The sequence below is a fragment of the Athalia rosae genome, chromosome 8 (assembly GCF_917208135.1).
Source record: "Athalia rosae chromosome 8, iyAthRosa1.1, whole genome shotgun sequence".
NCBI lineage: Eukaryota > Metazoa > Arthropoda > Insecta > Hymenoptera > Athaliidae > Athalia > Athalia rosae.
This window is the reverse complement of record NC_064033.1, coordinates 3,640,078-3,656,072: the sequence shown is the minus strand read 5'-3', so window position 1 is coordinate 3,656,072 and position 15,995 is coordinate 3,640,078. Positions and strand designations below refer to the sequence as shown.

Here is a 15,995-nt window from a genome sequence, read left to right as displayed (position 1 = left end):
GGACTATACCCGCAGGATTAAGAAAAAATGAATAAAAATTTACTGAATTATTCATCAAATTAGTCGCTTCCAATTTTTTTAGCTCGATAGATTTATTTATTATTTGATCATTGATGGTCTCATTGCTAAACAAATTAAAACTAAAATCATGAGTTGACATAGTTGAATTCGAATAGATTATTGATGACTGTAATGTAGATAACAGCATTGCATAATTGTAAATGACATATTAACAATTGAAAGTTTAATAATATCTGCCACTATATCCGCCACTGTAATTGCTGTTTCCTCTACGTATGAAACCACCGCCACTATTATAGGCACTTCGCCCAGGAGAATTGAATCGTCCACCCCTCAAGTTGTTTCCTCCAAACCCAAAACCTCTTCCGCCCTGATTATTATTGTCCCGAAACATTTTATGTGGCGGTCCGTTACCACCTGAATTAAAACCGGTTGAGTGACCTCTTGGTGGTCTCTGAGACTGAAAACCTCCTCCAGTTATTGGGTCCATTTCGTATCGGCAGGCATTCATACCACAGATTGCCTTGATCACTGCTAATACCTGTAATATTAGTGAAACAAAAGTTCACTTTCTCTCTGTTACACTGGTACAGTTAGATTTTCGCACCATTCTAGTGCAGTACCTTTTCATCTAGTGGACTCAGTTCCAAAATCGTTTCTGGATCTTTACTAGCTCTAATAACTAAGCCTTCCAAGGCTGGTCTGAGAGCCACAATTGCAGCAGCTGTTGTCGGTTTCATATCTAAGTTAATCCAATTGTCTAGCCTAACTACACCGTCGATATATTCGACTCTGCGAGACCCAAATAAGAGCAAATGAATTGGTGACACCATAGTCATTTGCTTGCAGGAAACAGCCCGAGTTCGAATCTGAAAATATTTGGTCAAAGGTCAGAGGTGTAATGAATTATCTATTCTTTAATCTAATTATTATTTCTTACCTTTTCACCAAATACGAAAAATGGGAATGGAAAATTTTGCTCAAAGTTACTACAGTTAACTGATGTTTTATGGATCAACGCTGACTTAAATTCTGTGGTCAGGACCTTGCGTTTTTCTTTGTGAAAACAGACGTTCGGATATAGACCCATGCACAACAATGCAGTTATTGTGTCGAGTCGTACATCTGCTCCAGCTTGATAGTTCAGAGGTGTAGGGCAGAGTGTTTCCTCAGGGAATCCAGTGCTCTGTAGAAGACTTTGCAGTTGATTCTGAAATTAAAGAAATTGAAAACTTGTAGATGGGTCATTTGCAGATTACTTTTGGATTCTCAGAATTGTTGATGTATGCTAATAACTTGGCACCTTAGCTTCCCAAGTTACTCTGAGTGTTGGAAGGCTAAGATTTTTGGAGTCACAGAAAGTCTGTTCTGCATATTCTCCACCACCCCTGGTCTCTTCCCAAGCTTGAAATGCATGAAGCATAGCGACGTGGTCGCTGTATCTGGCCCCAGCAAACCACTTTTGCTGGTAGGATAATCTTCTCATGTCTGGCCCCATGTTATAAACTTCTGGGAGAGTAGTGCTGTTAGCTGCCATGGTCGATAACGCATCACCAACTCTGAATATGCACCCAAGAATCATCATTTTACCCAAACGTGGTTCGATTGGAAGTCGAGCCAATATTTTACCAAGGGGAGTCAATTCATCATTGGAGTCCAAGCATTTCATCTCTGAATATGAAGAATTATTAGTCAATTGCAGAGAAAACGAATAATGATATACCTCATTGAGTCACTCGCGTTGTACCTCGCAAAAGAACTTCAGCCTCAATGACGGCATCAATTGGTGGAGGTTCAATTGCTTTGGATAAAAATTGTCCAATGCTTCCTAGTCTCAAGAGTTTAATACTGAGTGCTAACTCGTGCAAAGGCGTTCTGAACATTTCTGGAGTAACGTGTTCATCCATTTTTTCATATCGAGCACGAGAGCAGAGATGAAAGCAGAATCCAGGTTTAACCCGACCGGCTCGGCCTTTACGCTGTTCCAAATTAGTTCTGCTTGCCCATACGGTAGCGTAATTAGTCATATTATTGTGCGATGTAAATAGCTTCATCTTGGCTTTACAAGAGTCGATAACGTAAACCACATCATTGATTGTGATGGAAGTTTCAGCTATATTTGTTGCCAAAATTATTTTCGTTACACCATCTGGCACTGGATCGAATACTTTACGTTGGTCTTCCCTGGGCAGCTGAGAATGTAATGGAATAATTATGTAGCCTGAGCCACCCAACAACGGATGTTGCTGCAAGTGTTTCATCAGGGCGAATATTAGATTCCAACCTGGTAGAAATATTAGCACAGCCCCGGGAATTTCTTGATTTTTAATGTATTCTAAAATGGCTTCAATGAGTTCAAAACTGATCTCTTTTTCGCTTATCTGTGCCATTGCATTCTTCGTCTGGATTGAATAATTGGCGCCGATCATTCTATTGCAATTCTCTTCCTGCTCGCCCTCAGCTGAGTTATCTTCGGAGTCCCGATTCTTCCTTTTTCGAGTGTCTGCTGGTGGCACAAAATTAGTCATCTGGACACAGTCTTCAAGGAAGTACTGTTGCACTGGATAAGCTCGACCAGGGATTTCAATAACTGGGCATTTATTGAAGTATTCACTGAACAAAGTAGTGTCAATGGTAGCAGACATGAGGATTACTCGCAGATCTGGGTATAGATGAATCATATCTCGGAGAATGACCATTATAAAGTCTGAATTCACATCCCTTTCGTGAATTTCGTCGACGATAACATGCGACACTCCTCTGAGGCCTCCTTCCAATTTTTTTAAGAGTACTCCAACCGTACAAAACATCATACTGGCGTAAGGTCTTGGAAGACAAGATTCAAATCTCACTGAATATCCTACAGCTTGACCTATAGATTCACACCGTTCAGAAGCAACCCGGTCTGCTACAGAGACAGCCGATATTCGTCTTGGCTGTGTGATAGCTATACTGCAATATGCGCCTTGTCCTGAAGCTATGTAATCATCCAGGATGAATTGACACACCTGTGTGGTTTTACCACAGCCCGTGTTACCCCTGATGATAATAACTGGGTTATCATTAATGGCAGCCATAATTTCATTCCTTTTAGCAAAAACCGGCAGTTTTGATCGGTCCTGGATAGAGTTTTGCAAAACAGTGTCTTGTTGCTGCCGGTCTTTGAGATCAAGCATTATATCCTCGGACAATTTGTCCAAGTCTATTGAAGCCAGTGGTCCTTCGTCAATGTTGCAGCCAGTCCATGGATTCCAGTTTTGTTGAGGTGGAGACCAGCTCACTACACCAGCTGGTTGAGGCTTAGATGAAATAAAATCGTCCAAGACCCGATTTGTTATCAATGATACGCCAGCAGCAGGACTTGAATTCTTGTCAGGCTCTGATGTCTCCGTCTGTAGTAAGTGGATGTGATGGTAATTTATCCATAGCTGCAGTATCAAGATATCCCAAAAATTTAAGTAAAAATTTATGTACTGGAGAATTGAAATTACTGATGGGTGTAATTTCTAGACCCTGTAGAACCTCGTGAACCTGCGCTTCCAATTCAGGTGAAACTTTGACAGGATAAGGTTTCATGATTTCACCTTCCTTATTTTTTTTCATCGTACCACTGAATGCCTCAATGATACCAAGATGATATAGCTGGCGAATAAGGGATAAAGCACAACTTTTGGATGCTGTTTGTTTGTTGGACCCAGTTTCGCGGCCCGTGACATCTGAAAATATTTTTTCATTGCCACAACGTTCAGAAATTTCAATATAACCAACTTGTTTTGCTTGAACAATTGCATCTGATACATACTTCGCCCAAGTTGTTTCACATAAATCGACATTTCAGCCAGAAAGCTCCTGGATAATGAAGAAAGGGATTATTTAAGTGCGAAATGCTACAAGACAATAGTTGAACCAAGTGAATTCTAGCATCATTCTTACCACTCAATTTATTCAGAAACCAAATCGGAGCACATTGTTCAAGCTGCAACAGTTGACAGCACCAGAACCATCATTTTAGTATTCAAATAATGGATTTGGTTATATTCTGTCTGGTGGCCTACTCATAAGTATTGTATTCAATGCTTATGAACTGGCCTTCATTACTAAATGTGAATAGTGTGCTCCGAAATAGCCTCTAAGTATTATAGATTAGCATAATGAATGAAATATCGTTTCACAAAGTATCATTAAGAATGGATTGAAAATACTTTGTTGAATCTGTGTTCACAGCAAGTCCTATAAATCCTTGACAAATTAGAGCCAAAAACTTGTCTGACTTGCTCTGAATGTATAAATTTCATCAGAATTGTTACGATATTCAAGTAATGATAATAATACCTCGTGTGATCTGGCCCAACAGGGGTATATTTATAGTCAGCATTAATTTTATTAGTTTGCATAAACTGATGGAGCTTAGACTTTGCATTTTCTATTGTCCAATTTCCATGGATTGCAGCATTAACGTCCAAATCTTCAGCTTCCTCAACTTTCTTCTGCTCTGCAATCCTATCAATATACGTATAATTTCTTTGTCCACTTCCATTGTATGGTCTGTATGCTTGACCCATTTCATTGGGTCCCATTCCATCTTGAAAAACTGGCCTCATAGGCACTGGGGAAGCTGAGGTTGCTTCAATAGGCCCTGACGTCTGAGCAGGAGCGGCAGTATCCACAGGTATATCCTTGGAGTTGACAATTGCCATGCGAACGAGATAGTTGACAAAATCACGAGCCGCGTTACCCTGGGCATCTTTTTTATTTGTTGAGTTACCTGCCCCGACATAATTATAGCCAGTAACCCGAAGCTCACACAAGAATCGTTGTCGATTTTTGGGACCTTTAAATATTATCCAAAACGAAAAGGATTAAAAAGGGTATAGTAATCGTCTGTTTATCAAATTACATTTCAATTACCTGTCGGTCTAACGTCAAATTGCGGATCATGCCCGTTTTTAGCACACCACTGATGCAAAAATGCTTTTATGTCACCCATGATCAACTTTCAATTGAAAGCAATTATTGAATTCATACAAAAAGAGAGCTTATGATAACGCTTTGGATTGTTTTAAAGTACTCGCAATCTTGTGAGATTTGAGAATCACTGTTGCTTGATATTATTATCCTCGAAATCTCACAAACCAAGGTTCGTGCTTGAGTTCTTTGTTGCCATTCTCATAAGTAGTCTAGTGCGACCCATCGGTGTTGAGTCGAAGCTCTGAGGGATAGAATAATTATGGCTACATATATCTATGGTTGTAATGTCATAAAAATCATCTCTTTGGTTTTGATCGTAGTCATTCGTGTTGAGGTTAAAAATAGTATTTATTAATAACTGTTAAATAGGATAAGTCATTGTTCGGAGAGTAACCAGTGAACAGAGATATTGAAATATTTGAAAATGGATAATAATCAAGAAATGACAAGTGGGTTTGAGAAGTGCCTGCGTATGATCTTGTCAGATACAACAGAAGAGATTGATGTAGGCTGGTCAAAGCTGACCGAGTTTGAAAGGGCGTCTCACGATTTGAAGTATTTACTAAGAGACGGAGTTATTCTGCGAAAAATATTGAACGGTCAAGTATGGGTGTCAAACTACTACGAAATCTCGCGTGTCATGAATTGGTTCGCAAAATATTTCACCGAGGATACATTCGAACGAGATTCACTGACAAACGATGTAGCAGTGTTTATCAAAACTGCCGCAACAACGGATATCAACCTCTTGGTATCAATCATCGAAGTACTCCTAGCCCATGATTGCTATTTACCGATGTCTGCCAATCACATAAAACTTTGTGAAGCAATTGTCATATGTCTCGCTACCCTGCGGATGCCAACCGAACCGAAGAAAATATTAGAATTTAATGAAAATGCTGCCAAGATACAAAATTTTCTCATGCATTTATGCTCAAACGAAAAATGCCCTGAACGAGTCAATTTGATAATCGCATGCTTCGCTGTCTTTTATGATATCATATCTGATACGGCTAGAACTGAGGAGCCAGGAACAGCACTGGTCATCATACTACAACTGGTGGATGCTTCCGTAATCCCACAAGCCGTTCAATGTATCTTATCCGAATCAAGAGGAGATCAGCAACTTGTTCAAGCGTTAAAAGTACTTTGTTCATGGTCAACGAAATGGCTTCGAGGCGATCGACTTGGTATCTGGGTCATGGCATTCATACAAGAACTAGAAGCAAAACGAAAGTATTCCATATTAAAAGAAGTAACAGATGCTACTTTAGAACGACTTTTCATTGCATTACTTTTGCCAATGGGAAGGCAAAATTTATCATCAATTGTGTTCTATATTTTGGAGAGACAAAGTACACCACGCTTATTTCATAAAATATCAAAAAGAATCAAGACCATGATGCTGCACCTCATGAAAGATGACTCAGATTTAGGAAAGGAATGTGTCCAGAATATCGTTGACGTTTCTACTGCTCTTATGATTCGGTTTCCTGGTTATGCATTCTACAATTGTCTGCAGGATAGCCTGCCAGTCAAACCTCGTATACTTACTGTTCATGAGATAGTTAGTGGTCCTGTATGGATGGATGAGCTTGAAGAAATTGAACCAGTTAGCATTAAATCAAATTCTGGTAAAGTTGGTCTCACTAATTTGGGAAATACATGCTATATGAACAGCGTCCTCCAAGCATTGCTCATGACTAGACAATTCTGCCATGAGGTGCTCAATCGCAAGGTGGAAAATTCTGAGGAACTTGCAGACCAACCTGTTCTTAAAAAACTTGAGAATCTATTCGCGCTGCTTCTGTACTCAAAGAGAGTCTCATTGGCACCCAATGAAATATTACTTGCATCCCGACCTACATACTTCATGCCTGGACAACAGCAGGATAGCTCTGAATTTTTATGGTAACTTATTTTCTGACTCACATTTTGGTATTTGTTGCTTTCCTTGGGTAAAAAATGAGTCACTATCTTAGGAATTGCATTAATTGTTTGCTTATGCCCTCTAAAAGATCCTAATTCAGACAGTGATTAATGTTTGTTTATATTTATGTTTTGATAGTCACCTCTTGGACGTTTTGTACGAGCAAGAGAAAACATCAACCATCCGGTGTGCTGGCAGTGAGATGAACAATGAAGAAAAATCTAAGGATGAAGAACAGATGAGTGGGGAAACAGAAGAAACAGGAAATGGTGGGCCAGTTATCAAACGTTGGACGACTGAAGAAGATCTAACCGAAGGAATTGTCTTGCAACGAAAGACGCAGTCATTAGCTGATTTCAGCCAGGGTAAATAGATATCATTTTTGCTTAAATTTACCTGAAGATGATGAACTTGCAAACTACGGAAGCATTTTCTAAAAATACGCAGTGATCTATTTGTTGTTGCTTTTGTCTCTTTAGGTGAAGATTTGGCCCAAACTCAGCAGCTCAGTGACTCTCACTCCGATTCTACAGATAGTGGGATTCAGTCTGTCGGGGGTGAGGAGGGAAGTTTGCAAGTATTTCTCGTTCACAGGGTATTTGGCGGAGAGTCAAAGATTACGTATCAATGTGCTCAATGCGATACAAGCTCCCACAATACGGATAAATTCCGAGACTTGCAACTTTGTTTTCCGGCAGAGGTACCTGAGAACCAAGAGGTTTCGGTACAGGATCTGATAAATTATTATCTGACGCCAGAGAAGCTGACAGGAGAAAACAAATACCGTTGCGACAAATGTATGAAGCTTTGCGACGCTCAGAGAATGATAAAAATCCTGCAGGCTCCCTCGCACTTGATACTTACTTTGAAACATTTTCACTATGACCTTGAAAGTCGTTTGCGTACTAAACTGAGACACAAAGTTATGTACAATGAGAGTATACAGTTACCAGTGTTGTCGCAGTCCGGTATTACAACAGAAACGTATAATTTATACGCTGCAGTTGTACATTCGGGCTACAGCATGGATTACGGTCATTACTTTACGTATGCCTGTGATTCCAAAAACACCTGGTACAAATTCAACGACAGTTTTGTACTGCACAGTACATTGGAAGACTTCAAATCCTTGGAGCCTCCTGACACACCTTACATATTATTCTATGCGAAAAGTCCGTCCGTGGACAGCGTACAGCTCGAAGACCTTCCAGAATTATCGACTTTGAACAAACGTGTACAGGATTTGATAGCTATGGATACGATTGCCTACATGGATGAGTTGAAGCATCAAGCTGAGCGGAAACGAAGTCAGCATAATCGGCAACCGATGCCACTCCTCGGACGGCAGGACAATTCTGATGACGAAAACCCACCTCCAAGCAGTTGTCGAAGCGCTGTTGGTATTCCAACCAACCGTTTTCTATTTTGAGGTAAGTTTATTATCCAATCAATAGTCGTTGTTCTTCCAGCATTATAACGTGGTGGGAAACATAATAAATTGGGCATAGCATTGTAAATTATATTACTTATGAATTGAGGGCTCGTATAAATTTGCAGAGCCTCAAGCTGAGCTGATGGCTCTTAGGTAAATCATGTCCAGTTTTAAAATTGTCACAATTCAATTTAGTTGAAAGATAAAATTTTATTTCGTACTTACGTATTAGGAGTGAAAGGTGACTGTAATTTGTATCTGGAGTAATAGTTTTGAGCGTCGCTATATTGGTATGCAAATTGCTGACTGCTCGCAACCAAGAGTTTATAACTTAGCTAGGATTATTAAAAAGTATGTATAGTAAAATAAGAATCAAGGCTGACAGGCTGCTGCTACCTTACATTATGAGAAAAGAAGTAAGAGTTTTTCATTCAGTACAAGTAATTTTGAACCATCTTCATAATACATCTGCCTGAGCAATCTCTCTTAATTGGCTGTGGCTTAATTTATGCATAATGTGAATGGCAGAGTAGGTATTAAGGTCCCATAGAGATTATCTACTGGCATTGTATACTAAATTTGTTCATGAAAGGAAATTCAATATTGATAATTCCTTATCAGTACTCAATGCCATTAATATTTAGGAGAAAAATTATTCTTTTATTCTGTGGTTTTATGAACATAGAATTAAAGGAGTCCCAGTTAGTCCGCGATGATGATCAGATGAAATTTCGAATAGTAATAATAATTACAAATAACATTGATTATAACGACAACTATGAGAAATGTCATAGGTACTGTGCAAGGAATTTCCCCTTGCAAACAATCATAAATTAAAATCTACTTATCACTGTAAATAGCTGCATTTTATATGTAGTTACAATATTATTGTAATGATAAAACACGAAGTCGAATGAAAGAAAGAGAATGGAAAAAAAATCTGTGATAAATTTATACTGTCTGATGGACAATATTTGTTTTTTATTGCAGTATTCGATCCAATAGAAGGAAAATACAAACAACAACAAAAATATAAACTATTAATAATTTTTACTTATAAACACCCAATTCGCGCACTGTATAACTGTAATGTTAAGTCTTGTATATTTGATAGATATCCGTAAAACTTATGAATAAATTATTCGAAAGTACAAATTACTCGACAAGGATTTTTTTTCTCTCAGACATACACTACCGGCAGAAATTCTGGCTAAACCTGTCGAAATTTCTTGGCGCACTAAAAGTTGGACGGCCGAATAAAAAAACAAGATAATCGGATTTTTGGAACGGCGTTCTCAAAAGCATAGATTCAACTTCATTTCGGTATTTTTTTTTTTCGAATTCACGATTTTTTCCGGTCACGGTACGATTTTTCCAATGTGGCCATTTTCCGAAGTTTATTGCGCTTTAAATTTTTTCCGCATATTCCGTGGAGAAAAATTTCATTACTTTTTTTATGAAAAATTATAATTGGTTAATAATTATAACAGGTGTGTCAAGAGCTTCTTTTTCATTATTAAAAAAGTGTCCTGCGATTTTTTTCGCGCCGTTATTGTATTTTTTACGAAAAAAGATGAGTTTTCGAAATTGTGGCATAATCTAAGAACTTTGGGGTTTTGGAGAAAATGACAAGGAGATGAAAAGTTGCACGGGTTTACACTGGGATGCCCGGAGTTTTTTCACAATTTTTTGCGCAATTTTTATTTTTTCTTATTGTTGGTCGGGACCCCGATGATTGAAGGGGCTTCATTGAAAATGATGGAGTTGAGCATAATTTAGTAAGAAAGAAAATTTATTCATTGTTTTAATTTTTATTTTTTTCTAGAGTTTTTGCCAAAATTATTGTAATAATTCTTATATAATTTTTCGGAAAATAATCATCACAATTTATCGAATGAAGCTCGGAGAATTATCGTAAGTTGAGTTGAAGATCAAGAGCTAACGGACTGGAGACAAAAAAATACTCGGCTAATAGAAAAAAAATAGTCTTCCAAGTCTCTCACCGAGCATATAATTCATCGATATATTCATTATTTCAAGACAATGTCAGAGATGGGCTTTCGGACGGAAAACTTGTATCAAAATGAAATGAAAGACTTGCAGATTGACAATTTTTTTCATCCAACCAAGTTTTTTTCTTCTTAAATCCGATAACCCTCATAAGACTGAAGAACTGAACTGACGAAGATTTGAGTTGAATTCAGAATTCCATTCGATAAATTTTGATAATCATATCCCAAAGAATTATACGAGAATTGTTGCAGTAATTCTAGCAATACCTAATTAAAAAAAAATCATAATTGATCAAAATTCGAATAATGAACAAATTTTCTGTCTGACTGAATCGTCCTCGACCCCATCATTCTCAAATGGAGTACCTCCAATCAACAGACTTCCGACCAAGAATAAAAGAAATTAGCGTGACAAATTCTGAAGAAACTCCGGGCCATCCCAGCGTGAACCCGTGCTACAACTTTTCATCTCTTTGTCATTTTCGCTCAAGCCCCATAGTTCTTAGATTATGCCATAATTTCTTAAACTCACTTTTTTCGCCAAAAATGGAATGAAGAGTAGAAAAAGATCGCAGGGAACTTTTAAAAATATGAGAAAAAAATCTTGAAAAACCCGTTTAGTTTTTCATAAAAAAAGTTTACGAAATTTGTTTCCAATCAATATGCGGCAAATTTTCAGAGGGCGATAAACTTTGGGAAGTGATCACATTGGAAGAATCGTACCGAGACCAAAAAAATCGTAAAGTAAGATAAACAAATAGCGAAATGGAGCTGAATCCTTCCGATTAATCTTAAAACAGTCAATTGCCGAAGCGTAATTCGGTATTCGGTTACCGGAGCGCCGCAACATCTGAAGCGACGTCGTCAGGAGCGACATCGATGGCAGCATGCACATCCTTGGAGAAAAGAGAAAAGGAGCTAGCAAGGAGGAAGAGAGAGTCATACATCGGGGTAAGGATCAACGAATTTTGAATCCGTTGGTAAGGATTAGTAAGAAGTAACGTCTTCCGAATCCTTTAGAGTTCAGTTTCCAGTTTTAATTGAGTAATAACTCGGGAAGTAGTGTTCGGTTTGATCCACATATTTTGGAGAGGTGCTTAATAATCAGAAGCTACCGGAGGACCTATGACATTGGGAATTTCGTGGATTCCGGAACTCGGGAATTTTTTCATAAGCAGTGGTGAGCAATGTCTTTCTCGTGACCATCTTGTGTTGATGCTTCCCATCGGTCGGCGCTTTCTTCTCATCAAATTTGAAGTGATGGTTAATATGAAAGTATGAGAATCAAATTCTTTCAGCAGAGATCGCTTCGAATTAGCGCGTACAATGTGAAAATAAGTTTTTTTTATAACTCGTTCCTTGAACCCAAGGAAAATTGACTCTTTTTTTGATTTTCTGATGATCGAACTTTTTTGTTTCTGGAGATAATTGGATTTTTCCGGAGGGAATCGCTTTTTTATCGTACATACAATACTCGCCGATTAAAATTGTCGGAATTCGGTACAAATTCAAGGAAAATCTGAGACCACAGGTTTGGCGTTATCTCGGGATGAAAAGAGAGGTATTGGCAGAGATAATCTCTGTACGCTTTTTGCATACCTATATCCTTACCTAAGAAACGCACAAGTTTAAGCCCCATCGGAGTATGTCATCAGTTTTGACCAGATGTCGCAATGTTAATGATAATTCATCACGCAATGGTTCCACGCTGCAGTTGTATCTCATTTATTAACTTCTTTTTCTTTCGTTACAGATGGGATATTGGCATCTCCGGAGAATCTCTCTCCTGCATTAAGGAATTGAGACTCATTGCTGCCTCTGCATGATTGTTCACTAGAGTACCAAACAAAAAACCAAATATTATTCATGATACAGACATAGATCACATACTTTGTGAATTTCTTAGAATTGTCATCCGATAAAAAACCTCTTCGAATTTTCATTGTAACATATTTATTGTAAACGCATATTTTTCTATTTGAATGAGTCACAATTATTCCTAATAATGTGTTAAAATTCATTGACAATCCATCACCGTGGAGCCCCTGGGAAGTTGTAGTCTAATCGACGTTGAATGCAACTAAGTAATGTCTCCATCATGAGTTGTAAGAGTAGAATTGGATATATAGGATTAAAGGCTTGCACATGATGAGGCACCAAGTTTCGGACCACCTCCTCGGGTTTTCTGTTCTCCTGATACAAATCTCCACTTTCGGTCGAATATTCAATTTTCAGGGCCGGCATTCCAGAGCTCTGCATTATCGGTTCCGGTTTGAAGCATGATTGAACGATCAAAGACACAGGCATGCATGCAGTCAGTCCTGCAATGCATCAGTTGCTCTCTCTTTCATACGAGGAATAAATAGACAGGGTGGAACGCATGCACATGATGAGGCACCAGGTCTCGGAATACCTCCTCGGTTTTCCTGTTTTCCTGATACCCGGAAAATTTTTTGGCTTAAATTCTAAATTCCGAAAAGCCTCCTCGGTTTTCCTGTTCTCCTGATACTCAGAAAATTTTTTTGGTTCAAATTCTAAACTTCGAAAACGCTGATCTCAGGCTAGAAATTATTCTTTTCCTCTGGTATCTACGATTTATCGAATGAATGAATACATCAGCAGGCATATAGTTAGTCTTGCAGAGAATCAGTCGCTCTCTTCATCAGACTAAAAATAATCATGAAGGATTCAATGCATGCACATGATGAGGCACCGAGTTTTGGACCACCTTCTCGGGTTTTCTGTTCTCCTGATACGAATCTCCAGTTTTGGGCAAACTTTTAATTTTCAGGGCCGGTATTCCAGAGCTCTGCATTATCTTCACCGGTTCGAGTAGAAGCATCATTGAATTATTAAATACACAGGCATACATATGCTTAGTCCTCCAAGGAACCAGTCGCTTTTCTTATCATACTAGGAGATGGGTGGATTTGAATGTAGGGGAGTAGGGGTGTGATTGATAGTGATTGCTTGGCACATTTTCGGACGCAAGAAACACCAAAGACTAAAGCCTTTGCGTATTTTTGGACAAGAAAAACACCAAAGACTATAGTCTTTGCACATTTTTGAACGCGGAAAACACCGAAGACTATACTCTTTGCACATTTTTGGACGCGGAAAACACCAAAGACTATAGTCTTTGCACATTTTTAGACGCGAAAAACACCAAAGACTATAGTCTTTGCACATTTTTGAACGCAAAAAACACCAAAGACTATAGTCTTTGCGGATTTTCGGACGCGAAAAACACCGAAGACTATAGTCTTTGCACATTTTTGGACGCGAAAAACACCAAAGACTATAGTCTTTGCACATTTTTGGACGCAAAAAAAACCAAAGACTATAGCCTTTTCACATTTTTGGACGCAAAAAACACCAAAGACTATAGCCTTCGAACATTTTTGGACGCGAAAAACACCAAAGACTATAGTCTTTGCACATTTTTGGACGCGAAAAACACCAAAGACTATAGTCTTTGCACATTTTTGGACGCGAAAAACACCAAAGACTATAGTCTTTGCACATTTTTGGACCGGAAAAACACCAAAGACTATAGTCTTTGCACATTTTTGGACGCGAAAAACACCAAAGACTATAGCCTTTGCACATTTTTGGACGTGAAAGACACCAAAGACTATAGTCTTTGCACATTTTTGGACTGGAAAAACACCAAAGACTATAGTCTTTGCACATTTTTGGACGCGAAAAACACCAAAGACTATAGCCTTTGCACATTTTTGGACGCGGAAAACACCAAAGACTATAGTCTTTGCACATTTTTTGACGCGAAAAACACCAAAGACTATAGTCTTTGCACATTTTTGGACGCGAAAAACACCAAAGACTATAGTCTTTGCACATTTTTGGACGCAAAAAACACCGAGGACTATAGTCTTTGCACATTTTTGGACGCAAAAAACACCAAAGACTATAGTCTTTGCACATTTTTGGACGCGAAAAACACCAAAGACTATAGTCTTTGCACATTTTTGGACGCGAAAAACACCAAAGACTGAAGTCTTTGCACATTTTTGGACGCAAAAAACACCAAAGACTATAGTCTTTGCACATTTTTGGACGCGAGAAAAGCAAAAAATGAAAGCTTGGCACATTTTCGGACGCAAGAAACACCAAAGACTATAGCCTTTGCACAGTTTCAGAAGCGAAAAACACCAAAGACTATACTCTTTGCACATTTTTGGACGCGAAAAACACCAAAGACTATAGCCTTTGCACATTTTTGGACTTGAAAAACACCAAAGACTATAGTCTTTGCACATTTTTGGACGCGAAAAACACCAAAGACTATAGTCTTTGCACATTTTTGGACCGGAAAAACACCAAAGACTATAGTCTTTGCACATTTTTGGACGCGAAAAACACCAAAGACTATAGTCTTTGCACATTTTTGGACCGGAAAAACACCAAAGACTATAGTCTTTGCACATTTTTGGACGCAAAAAACACCAAAGACTATAGTCTTTGCACATTTTTGGACCGGTAAGACACCAAAGACTATAGTCTTTGCACATTTTTGGACGCGAAAAACACCAAAGACTATAGCCTTTGCACATTTTTGGACCGGAAAAACACCAAAGACTATAGTCTTTGCACATTTTTGGACGCGAAAAACACCAAAGACTATAGTCTTTGCACATTTTTGGACCAGAAAAACACCAAAGACTATAGTCTTTGCACATTTTTGGACCGGAAAAACACCGAAGACTATAGTCTTTGCACATTTTTGGACGCGAAAAACACCAAAGACTATAGTCTTTGCGAATTTTTGGACCGGAAAAACACCAAAGACTATAGTCTTTGCACATTTTTGGACGCAAAAAACACCAAAGACTATAGTCTTTGCACATTTTTGGACCGGAAAAACACCAAAGACTATAGTCTTTGCACATTTTTGGACGCGAAAAACACCAAAGACTATAGCCTTCGCACATTTTTGGACTTGAAAAACACCAAAGACTATAGTCTTTGCACATTTTTGGACGCGAAAAACACCAAAGACTATAGTCTTTGCACATTTTTGGACCGGAAAAACACCAAAGACTATAGTCTTTGCACATTTTTGGACGCGAAAAACACCGGAGACTATAGCCTTTGCACATTTTTGGACGTGAAAGACACTAAAGACTATAGTCTTTGCACATTTTTGGACCGGAAAAACACCAAAGACTATAGTCTTTGCACATTTTTGGACGCGAAAAACACCAAAGACTATAGTCTTTGCACATTTTTGGACGCGAAAAACACCAAAGACTGAAGTCTTTGCACATTTTTGGACGCAAAAAACACCAAAGACTATAGTCTTTGCACATTTTTGGACGCGAGAAAAGCAAAAAATGAGAGCTTGGCACATTTTCGGACGCAAGAAACACCAAAGACTATAGCCTTTGCACAGTTTCAGAAGCGAAAAACACCAAAGACTATACTCTTTGCACATTTTTGGACGCGAAAAACACCAAAGACTATAGCCTTTGCACATTTTTGGACTTGAAAAACACCAAAGACTATAGTCTTTGCACATTTTTGGACCAGAAAAACACCAAAGACTATAGTCTTCGCACATTTTTGGACGCGAAAAACACCAAAGACTATAGCCTTTGCACATTTTTGGACG

At 38.4% G+C, this 15,995-nt stretch overlaps 2 protein-coding genes across 9 annotated transcripts; one reads left to right on the top strand and one right to left on the bottom strand.

Annotated features, from left to right (window-relative positions):
- Positions 1 to 73: 73 nt before the first annotated feature.
- On the bottom strand, positions 74 to 5,176 carry LOC105684994 (dosage compensation regulator). Of its 3 annotated transcripts, XM_012398772.3 has the most exons (9): positions 4,930 to 5,176; positions 4,354 to 4,852; positions 3,824 to 3,870; positions 3,496 to 3,737; positions 1,769 to 3,413; positions 1,325 to 1,692; positions 962 to 1,231; positions 645 to 890; positions 74 to 562 (listed from the first exon to the last, which is right to left on the bottom strand). In XM_012398772.3, the coding sequence occupies exons 1-9, from the start codon at positions 5,006 to 5,008 to the stop codon at positions 245 to 247; spliced, it is 3,714 nt and encodes a 1,237-aa protein (XP_012254195.2). In that variant the 5' UTR covers positions 5,009 to 5,176; the 3' UTR covers positions 74 to 244. The 3 variants fall into 3 exon arrangements, with proteins under 3 accessions (XP_012254195.2, XP_048515743.1, XP_048515742.1); XM_048659786.1 differs by lacking the exons at positions 4,354 to 4,852; positions 4,930 to 5,176 and adding an exon at positions 3,955 to 4,185; XM_048659785.1 differs by lacking the exons at positions 3,824 to 3,870; positions 4,930 to 5,176 and having other exon boundaries at positions 4,354 to 4,587.
- A 74-nt stretch (positions 5,177 to 5,250) lies between these two features.
- Positions 5,251 to 12,305, top strand: LOC105684995 (ubiquitin carboxyl-terminal hydrolase 35-like). Of its 6 annotated transcripts, none has more exons than XR_007279936.1 (6): positions 5,251 to 6,900; positions 7,058 to 7,284; positions 7,399 to 8,349; positions 9,536 to 9,674; positions 11,164 to 11,314; positions 12,117 to 12,305. XR_007279936.1 is itself a non-coding variant. In XM_020851782.2 (4 exons), exons 1-3 carry the CDS (start codon positions 5,414 to 5,416, stop codon positions 8,346 to 8,348), a joined length of 2,664 nt encoding a protein of 887 aa, XP_020707441.2. In that variant the 5' UTR covers positions 5,251 to 5,413; the 3' UTR covers position 8,349; positions 12,117 to 12,305. The 6 variants fall into 6 exon arrangements, 2 of the variants coding, with proteins under 2 accessions (XP_020707441.2, XP_012254196.2); XR_007279935.1 differs by adding an exon at positions 11,384 to 11,543 and having other exon boundaries at positions 9,536 to 11,314; XR_007279934.1 differs by adding an exon at positions 11,384 to 11,924 and having other exon boundaries at positions 9,536 to 11,314.
- The last annotated feature ends 3,690 nt before the right edge of the window (positions 12,306 to 15,995 follow it).

Bases quoted from the DNA above. Each gene is read 5' to 3' on its own strand.
- LOC105684994 (XM_012398772.3), bottom strand. From the start codon at position 5,008: ATGGGTGACATAAAAGCATTTTTGCATCAGTGGTGTGCTAAAAACGGG. The intron at 3,871-4,353 runs GTATTATTATCA...TTCATTATCCAG, and splicing joins GTTGGGCCAGATCACACGAG to GAGCTTTCTGGCTGAAATGT. The intron at 563-644 runs GTACTGCACTAG...CTAATATTACAG, and splicing joins TGAGTCCACTAGATGAAAAG to GTATTAGCAGTGATCAAGGC.
- LOC105684995 (XM_020851782.2), top strand. From the start codon at position 5,414: ATGGATAATAATCAAGAAATGACAAGTGGGTTTGAGAAGTGCCTGCGT. The intron at 6,901-7,057 runs GTAACTTATTTT...ATGTTTTGATAG, and splicing joins GATAGCTCTGAATTTTTATG to TCACCTCTTGGACGTTTTGT. The intron at 7,285-7,398 runs GTAAATAGATAT...TTGTCTCTTTAG, and splicing joins ATTAGCTGATTTCAGCCAGG to GTGAAGATTTGGCCCAAACT.